The sequence below is a fragment of the Sarcophilus harrisii genome, chromosome 1 (assembly GCF_902635505.1).
Source record: "Sarcophilus harrisii chromosome 1, mSarHar1.11, whole genome shotgun sequence".
Classification (NCBI taxonomy): Eukaryota; Metazoa; Chordata; class Mammalia; order Dasyuromorphia; family Dasyuridae; genus Sarcophilus; species Sarcophilus harrisii.
Genome location: NC_045426.1, coordinates 648,090,476 through 648,100,401, shown reverse-complemented (window position 1 = coordinate 648,100,401; position 9,926 = coordinate 648,090,476). Strand labels below are relative to the sequence as shown.

Genomic DNA, 9,926 nt, shown 5'->3' with positions numbered 1-9,926 from the left:
ACTATAATAAAATAAAATTTAAAAAAAAGAGAGAGAGAGAAAAGGAAGCAAAAAAAAAAAAAAAGAGAGAGAGAGAGAGAGAGAGAGAGAGAGAGAGAGAGAGAATTGAATCAAATTTATAAGATTACAGACCATTCCCCAACTGATAAATGGTCAAAGAATATGAACAGGCAGTTTTCAGAAGAAATGAAAGCTATGTGATGGAGAGCCATCTACACCCAGAGAGAAGACTGTGGGAACCGAATGTGGATCACAACATAACATCTCAGTCATTTTGTTGTTGTTCTTTGCATTTTGTTTTCTTACTCATTTACTTTCTTTTTTTTAATGTGATTTCTCTTGTGCAGAAAAAGAATTGTATAAATGTTTACATATATTAGATTGAACATATATTTTAACATGTTTAACATATATTGGATTGCTTGCCATCTAGGGGAGGGGGGTGGGTCAAGGCTATTCAAGGGTCAATGTCAAATTATTTATTTATGCATATGTTTTTAAAATAAGCTTTATAAAACAAAAAAAAACTAAATAAAAAAAGAAATGAAAGCTATTACTAGTCTTATGAAAAAATGCTCTAAATCATTGTTGCTTAGAGAAATAGAAATTAAAACAACTCTGAAGTACCATCTCACACCTATGAAATTGGCTAATATGACAGGAAAAGAAAGTGACAGATGTTGGAGGGGATCGGAAAAATTGTTATACTAATGCACTATGAACTGATCCAACCTTTCTGAAGAGCAGTTTGGATAATATATTTCCAAAGGCGATCCAATAATACCACTACTAGGTCTATATCCCAAAGAGATTAAAGAAAAAAAAAAAGGAAAAGGATCTATATATACAAAAATATAGCAGTTCTGGCCTGTTTGCTTTTGTTTGCTTTGAGCTTTTCTTTCCATTTATATTATTTAAAGTCATATCCCTTGACTCTGAATCCATCCATTTAAATCTTTGCATGTAAAGTTTGTAGTTTTTTTTTTTTTTTTTTAATGCACTGATGAGAGGAAAGGACGTTTTATGTACAGAATTAGCCCAGCTTTGAAACCAATATGTTGAATTTGTTATATGCTTAAAAATAAAACAGGTTTCACAAAGTAGAGATTAAAGATTTAATTTCTAGGCTTCCTTTTTCCTAGTCCTCATATATGAAACCATTCATATTTTTTGATATTTATCAAGTTCGGAGTAACAAAAACTAAAAATGTATAACAAAGAGAGAAAATAACAAAATCAAAGATTCTCATGATAGGAATGTCTGGTTCCCTGGGAGATTGGTGAGGGATGGTGATATTTTTTTAAGGGCAAATATCTTCCTATTCATTCCATCTATCTCTCTGCAAATTAATATGTGCAGCCCCAGGACATTGGGAGAGAGCTTTAGGGACAGCCAAGACCATGCTGAATTCTTTCCTTGGCTGATTTGCCCCACCCAGGAATGCCTGCTCTCTCATGCTATTTCCAGGTCACGGTGACAGAAAAGAGAACATTGCTCAGATTAGAAGGGATGTGTTTGCCCCTATATATAGTGTGTCCTTTGAACAGAGAACCCAGGATGGAGGGTCATAAGTGATATGTGGAGGATCTGGTATAAAAACTCAACTCCATCTAATCATAGTATCACACATATAGGCAGTCCCTTTCTTAGATTCACCACCTGGTTTTAAAAATGTATTAATTTTTAAAATAATTTTTTCTCTTCCTCCTACTGTCACCCCTGTAAAAAAAGAAAAACCCTCATAAATAAATACATGTAAATCCAACAAAACAAATTTCCACGTAGGCCACATCCAAAAATATATCTCATTCTGTATTTTAAGTCTGTCGTTCCCTGGCAAGAGGTAAGTAGCCTGTTTCCTGTTTCAACATGACTTCCCTAGACTTGGGTCTATCACCTTCTCATCCCTTTCCCCCACTCCCAAACATAGAGCCTGGTTCCAAGCAGCTAGACCAATATCACTCCCAAAAGCTCTTACTAGCCCTCCATTTCTGAGACCCCTGTGGGCTAAGAGGCCGAGGTGAGAGTCTCCTAACACTTCTGGAGATCTTGCCCTAGGTTAGAGCTGGTGCACAAGTAGGAACTGGTTCCATTATGCCCTCCTGCCCCCAATCTACTCTTCAGGCTCATTATCATTATTACATGGTTTCTTTAAAAAAAAATTTCTCTCTTTTTTTTTTTTTTTTTTGTTGTTGTTATTCACTTGACTTCTTAAAAAAAAAAAAAAAAAAAAGCATCCCTTTCCTGAAGTTAAGCCTCTCCCTTGCAACCTTAGTTGGATTCATGGACCCACACCTAACACCGTACACCAAGATAAGATCAAAATGGGTCCATGATTTACACATAAAGAACGAGATTATAAACAAATTGGAGGAACATAGGATAGTTTATCTCTCAGACTTGTGGAGAAGGAAGAAATTTATGACTAAAGACGAACTAGAGACCATTATTGATCACAAAATAGAAAATTTTGATTACATCAAATTAAAAGGCTTCTGTACAAACAAAACTAATGTAAACAAGATTAGAAGGGAAGCAACAAACTGGGAAAACATCTTCACAGTTAAAGGTTCTGATAAAGGCCTCATTTCCAAAATATATAGAGAACTGACTCTAATTTATAAGAAACCAAGCCATTCTCCAATTGACAAATGGTCAAAGGATATGAACAGACAATTTTCAGATGATGAAATTGAAATCATTACCACTCATATGAAAGAGTGTTCCAAATCATTATTAATCAGAGAAATGCAAATTAAGACAACTCTGAGACACCACTACACACCTATCAGATTGGCTAAGATGACAGGAAAAAATAATGATGATTGTTGGAGGGGATGCGGGAAAACTGGGACATTGATGCATTGTTGGTGGAGTTGTGAATGAATCCAATCATTCTGGAGAGCAATCTGGAATTATACCCAAAAAGTTATCAAACTGTGCATACCCTTTGATCCAGCAGTGCTACTACTGGGCTTATAACCCAAAGAGATACTAAAGAAGGGAAAGGGACCTGTATGTGCCAAAATGTTTGTGGCAGCCCTGTTTGTAGTGGCTAGAAGCTGGAAACTGAGTGGATGCCCATCAATTGGAGAATGGTTGGGTAAATTGTGGTATATGAATGTTATGGAATATTATTGTTCTGTAAGAAATGACCACCAGGATGAATACAGAGAAGCTTGGAGAGAATTACATGAACTGATGCTGAGTGAAATGAGCAGAACCAAGAGATCATTATATACGTCAACAACGATACTGTATGAAAATGTATTCTATGGAAGTGGATTTCTTTGACAAAGAGACCTAACTCAGTTTCAATTGATCAATGATGGACAGAAGCAGCTACACCCAAAGAAAGAACACTAGGAAATGAATGTAAATTGTTTGCATTTTTGTTTTTCTTCCCGGGTTATTTTTACCTTCTGAATCCAATTCTCCCTGTGCAACAAGAGAACTGTTTGGTTCTAGACAATTCTCAGATGAAGAAATTGAAACTATTTCTAGTCATATGAAAAGATGCTCCAAGTCATTATTAATCAGAGAAATGCAAATTAAGACAACTCTAAGATACCACTACACACCTGTCAGATTGGCTAAGATGGAAAAAATAATGATGATTGTTGGAGGGGATGTGGGAAAACTGGGACATTGATGCATTGTTGGTGGAGTTGTGAAATGATTTAATCATTCTGGAGAGCAATTTGGAACTCTGCCCAAAAGGCTATCAAACTGTGCACTCTTTGATGCAGCAGTGTTTCCACTGGGTCTGTATTCCAAGGAAATCATAAAGGAGGGGAAAGGATCCACGTGTGCAAAAATGTTTGTAGCAGCTTTTTGTGGCAGCAAAGAACTGGAAAATGAGTAGATGCCCCTCAGTTGGGGAATAACTGAATAAATTATGGTACACAATAGTAATGGAATATTATTGTTCTATAAAAATGATAAACAAGCTGATTTTAGAAAGAGCTGGAAAAATTTACATGATGCTGAGCGAAACCAGTAGAACCAGGAATACATTGTCCACAGTAACAGCAAGATTGTGCAATCATCAGCTATGAAAAACTTGGTTGTTCTCAGTGATACAATGATCTAAGGCAATTCCAATAAACTGTGGCTAGAAAACACCATCTGCATCCAGAGAGAGAACTATGGAGAATGAATGTAAATCAACATTCTGTATCTCCTTTTTTCCCCCTTTTTCTCTTGTGGTTTTCCCCTTTTGTTCTGATTTTTCTTTCCCAACATGATTCATAAGAAATATATATTACTCTTTTTTATTAAGCAAGATGATTTTGCATTTCTCCAGAGGCTAATAGTTAAGTACAATCATTGAAGGCTGGGGTGATTAGTGAGCGGCTCAGGAGCCCATGAGGATTAGAATGGCAAAAGACCTCATATAAGTGCTCAAAGTTTGTTTGGAAGAAAATTTTCTAAAACTAGACACTTAAATTCCCCCTACTTTTTAGAGATTTTATGTATTAAAACCACCACCATTCTCCTTCAAAATTGAGAGAATTAGACAATACTCCAGTTCCAAGGTTCAAAATCTAGATTTTTGATGGATTTTGAGGAACTACTGTCAATGGGCATTTACTACAGAGATAAGACTTCGCATTGGATTGTTGGCAATGGAGCAACATCCCACTGGCTTGTCATGTGTGAGAAAGCTGGGCAGTAAAAGGGGTCGGGTAGCCTCTACAGATAAGAAGCAGGCCGGATTTACTGCTTCAGTAAGGAAGGGGGATGGCTCATTCTTCTCCCCAGATGCCTCTATCAACGTCCCAAGCACCAGCCTTCTGGAGGACTCCCAAGGACAAATGGAAGAAAGATAGAGATTAAGTGGAAAAGGAAACACACATTAACTTAAAACTTTGCATTTAAGAAATTTAATTGATCACAGTAAGACAATCAGGCTACAAAAACATTTTGTACATAGTTGTTTAAAAAGTCTGACACCCACCCATTACAAAAGCGATCAGTGTTTCATGTGTGCGTGCAAATGCCATTTCCCCAGGAAGCATCAGCCACAGCGGTGCAAAAGTTATCTTTAGATATAGGATGAGGAGAAAGACCCCGGAAAAAAAATTACTGTAGATGTGGAGGGTGCCCCAAGAAGTTAAAAAAAATAAATAAAGTGATTTTTTAAAAAATGAGCGATAGTGGTCTCACCCAAATATACACAGAATACACAAAAAGACATATTGTGTGCAAAAAAAAAATACTACACAAACAAATAACCTACTGACTGTACATGATTTTATTTACAGGCTTCAGAATGTCTTTCACAGCTTCTGGCAATAGAAGGTTGTAGTGCTTTATATCTTTTTCTAGTCTAGTCTTTATGTCCTGTTTACTCCTACTTTCTTTAAACTGAAAAGAAAAGGGTCGGGGCAAGGGGTGAACAAACATTCACCAATCAGGAATGACGGGAGTTCGCCTGGCTCTTTCCAGTGTTATGTTTAACAAATATTTAATCAGGGCCCGTGAAGTGCAAGGCAAACAGTAGAAAGGCTGGCTGCTGCTACTCTTTCCAAAAGATTTCTAATTGAAAATATATAGCTGAACCCAGCATAAAGAGTGCGAGTCCTATGCAAATATTCCGGGCAAAGGGCACTGATTTAGATGCGCTGAGACAGCACATCTTCCTAAGTGAAGCAAAGTATTCAATTGTGCAGTCTAGAGGGTTCGTAAGAAACATGAGGGGAGCAGACTTTTCGAATAACTCTTTAGATGTGAGCTAGAAAGATAAAGGATGGCAATTTTAAACTGTATTTTAAACAATGAAGTCTTGGCTTGAGTTTCCCGATTAATTTTTCTATTTGGAAATATTCAGAAGCATATGCATACATACATACATACATACACACACACACACACACACACACACACACACCCCTTCTCACTTACTGAACAGTATACAAAACCCTGCGAATTCACAAATACAATGAAATCTTTTTGTTGGCAGTTTGAAATTGGTCATCCTGGCCAAGCCCTCATTATTAGTCAAAATAATATATACAAAGGGAACAGTGCAAAATTATAATAAAATATAAAATTTACAAATATACAACCCTGAACTGAAAAAGTGCAAAAAAAAAAAAAAAAAAAAAAAAAAAAGAGAAAGAGAGAAAGAGAGAGAGAGAGAGAGAGAGAGAGAGAGAGAGAGAAAATTCACCTATGAAAAGGAAGAAGGGGAAATGAGAGGGAAAGAAATGTCGAGTGGGGATAAAAAATCCCCAAACAAAAAACTTCATATAATGACAGACTATGAATTCCCAAGACCAAAATGGTCTAGAAGGAGCTCACCTGATAGTGTCTGGCATATTGTAGAATATTATAAAATGAATGAGCAAAAACTACTGTAGATGAGTGGTTAAGTGACAGAGGTTAGGCTTGTTTTAGCCCAAGGCAACCCCATGTTTGTTTATAAGTCACCTCTGAGGCAATTTAATGGCTTTAAAAGAAGAGCACTGATGTGCTTGGAAGTTTGGGATTAGGGGAGGGTGGGTGTCAGGACAGGTTGTCTACCAAGAACTCCAAGGTAGAAGTAAACACTTTCACTCCTGAGATAAAGGGACTGGGGGAGGGTTGGGGTGCAGCACCTGACCAGGAGTAGCACCTGCTTCTAGCTGGAAGCCACTGTGCTTTTAGTTCAGTCCCCAAGTCTCTGAATTCTTCATCTCTTATCCAGGACTGTATAGAGGAAGCATCCAAATCCCACCAGAGAAATATTGCAGCCTTACATCCAGAGAATTGCCTCCATTGTGTTTCCTGTCTCTCTTCTCCTTCACACGTAAGGGAAATTACCAACAAAACCCATTTGATGGGATCAAGGGATCCCAATAGAAGCTTGCCTGCCTTGCCTCCAAGATGAATAAATATATAAAACAAAACCTCAAGCAGACAGTCAGCTTAGCCCAGACACCACCAACAGAGGCCATTCCTCTGAGGGTGACTGGGAGTAATGGTTTTGTTACTTTTTGTTTGTTTTTTGCTTTCTCTTCTTTCTTTAGGTAGGAGGATATCAGTCAGGTCCCTTGGGAAGTAGCAGCAGTGGCTGCCCTGGGAGGTGAGCAGTTCATAAAGGAACAAGGAAAGAAAAGGCATTTTCCTTCCATAAATAAGCAGCAACTTTTGGTAAGAGGCACTTCTTGTGGCAACTGTTCATGCAATATCGTCTTCCAGGCTCACCATCTGTCTCTGTAAATGCAAAAAGGAGAATTTAGGAATGGCCATATTGTTTCTTCTACCGTGTTGTCAAAACACCCCCCCTGAAGTCTTCCCACACCAAAACAAGGGAAGAGGTTTGGTTTTGTCCCACCAGGAGTGGGACAAATAATCTACAGAGGCAGGATAGTATGAGGGGGAAAAGCACTCACAAATCCTGTACCTGTCCCAGCTCATTCTGTAAACCTGTGCAAATTACTTAATCTCCATTTATTCAGCCTCTACTATGTGCTGAGAATTGTCAGCACATTAATAATCACATCATAAATATTTCATTTGATACACACAACAACCCTTAAAAGTAAGTATTGTTATTATCCCCATTTTACAGCTAGATAAGCTGAAACAGGTAGAGGTTAAATGACTTGCCCAGGGTCACACAGACAATGTCTAAGACTATAATTGAAATCAGATCTTCCTGTCTCCAAGACCATTCTTCTATCTATTGCACCACTTAACTGCATTCAAATTTGAAGAGGTTACATATGTTAAAAAAAAATTATAAAAACTATTTTTGTAATGGCCTTTCCCCCAAAAAAGTAAAGAACTGTCTATCAAATGGGGAAAGGTTAAATAAGTTATTGTATATAAATGGAATGGAATACAACTGTGCCATAAGAAATAATGATAGAAGAGTTTCAGAGAAACTGATGCAAAATAAAGTGTGTAGAACCAGAACAATTTGTACAATTAAAACAACACTCTAAAGATAAACTGCTCTGAAATGACTGATTCAATGACCACCCTTCAGGACTAGCAGATGGACTAGCAACGAAGCATGCTCCAGAAAGAGAGATCAGGTTGGATTCAGGGTGCAGAATTAGACAAACATTTTTGGACATGGCCCAATGTGGAAATTTATTTTTCTTGGTTATACATATTTGTTACGAGGGTTTTGCTTTTTCATCTTTTTTTTTTTTTAATGGGAATAGAGAGTAGGGGAGGAAAATCAATTTTAGTTTATTGAAAAAAAAAGTAATAAAAACCAATAAAGTATTAAGTCAAGATGATCTCTCTAGTCTCCTTAATCTTTTTTTTTTTTTTTTTTTTTTTTTTTTTTTAATTTAATAGCCTTTTATTTACAGGATATATACATGGGTAACTTTACAGCATTAACAATTGCCAAACCTCTTGTTCCAATTTTTCACCTCTTACCCCCCCACCCCCTCCCCTAAATGGCAGGATGACCAGTAGATGTTAAATATATTAAAATATAACTTAGATACATAATAAGTATACATGACCAAAACATTATTGTGCTGTACAAAAAGAATCATAGTCTCCTTAGTCTTTAAAATTACATCACAGATTCCCCCACAGGGAAGGCAAAGTCTGTATACCACGCGATTTATCACAGGACCTGGCACAGTATGTATTCAATGAATATTTATCAGAAGAGTGACTGAATGAACAAACAGGCCAATTACCGAGGGGTACGTGTAGCCATCTTGACTTCTACAGATGTGAACTTCATCCTCTGTGGTCTTTTGATAGACAGGATTATCAAAATTTATACTATTGATGTTCCTGAGTCGCCATTTCTTCCAAACCACGTATGCACCAAAGCAAATCAAAGAGATCAGAACTAGAGAAAGGAAGAAGAAACACAATGGGATATAAGCTACTTGAGAGCAGGAGCTATTTTCCATTTTGTCATTGTCCCTGCAGTCTCTAGCAAAATCCCTAGTAAGATCATATGGGATTATCTTTTAAATGTCACTAATCTATGACATAGGGACATTCCTATATATACTTCAAGGTCAAAAACATAGAAAAAGATCCCATACATGAAAAAAAAAAAAAAAAATGACAGCAAAAACATTTTTTGCATTAAAAAAAAATCTTACCAAAAACTAAAAGGAAAGTAAGTTTATACCCAGTGGAGAATGGCTGAACATATCACAATGAATAAAAAATTATTGTAAGAAATTGAAGAAATCTAAGAAATCTGGTAAGACATGTATGAACTGATGCATAGTGAAGATGTCTGGCAGAAGTCAGGAGATCAGTTTACCAAAAAGAGACTGAAAAACTTCAGAACTGATCAATACCATGATCAATCAAGGTTTTGGAGGACTGACAAATATAGAATAAGGCATATATTTTGTCTTGTTTGGGTATGTTACCTAGTTATAAAGGAGGGTTCTATGGTGGGGGAAGGAATTAAAGTCCCAGAGATGAAGTGAAGGCAAATAAACTTCTCTGATCAAAAATTTTCATTGCCTTCCTACTGCCTCCCAAGTTTTAAACTCCTCAGAGTTCTCCACAACATGGCACCTCATTTCATTTCATTTTGTGCTCTATCCAAACCTGGTTATTTGGTGCTCCTTGAATATCTCATGTACTTTAGCACCTCCATGCCTTTGCTTAAGTAAATGTTCTCCCAATCTCTCTTCATTTACTGAATACTGTATCCATGAAAGATCAATTCAAATGCCATTTTATCCCCCAAAGCTAACAGTGTGCACTGAATAAATCTGGCAATGTACATGAAATATAGTCTCTGGTGGGGTTGGAAGAAAGGTTAAAAAATGTTCTGAGACGAGGGAATTTATCCTTGCATAGTAACTGCATCTTACCTAATGGTAAAACAATGTATAGAGCTTTGGATCCACCTTGATGTTCTGGAGTGTCTTGCATGCCCATTGGATTTTGAACTGCTGAAGAGAAAACATAGGAGTAAGACACATTAAAGGGA

General features: G+C 36.9%; 1 protein-coding gene across 2 annotated transcripts in view; it reads right to left on the bottom strand.

The window, feature by feature from the left end:
- Positions 1-6,383: 6,383 nt before the first annotated feature.
- LDLR (low density lipoprotein receptor) overlaps positions 6,384-9,926 on the bottom strand; it is a 34,335-nt gene continuing 30,792 nt past the window's right edge. Inside the window, exons 16-18 of one of the 2 annotated variants that reach the window (XM_031947558.1) lie at positions 9,808-9,885; positions 8,656-8,813; positions 6,384-7,201 (exon numbers count right to left, since the gene is read on the bottom strand). In XM_031947558.1, coding sequence (XP_031803418.1) covers positions 7,166-7,201; positions 8,656-8,813; positions 9,808-9,885 — 272 coding nt within the window. In that variant the 3' untranslated portion in view covers positions 6,384-7,165. Of the gene's footprint in view, positions 7,202-8,655; positions 8,814-9,807; positions 9,889-9,926 lie in introns of both variants that reach the window. The other variant, XM_031947557.1, reaches the window with a different exon arrangement.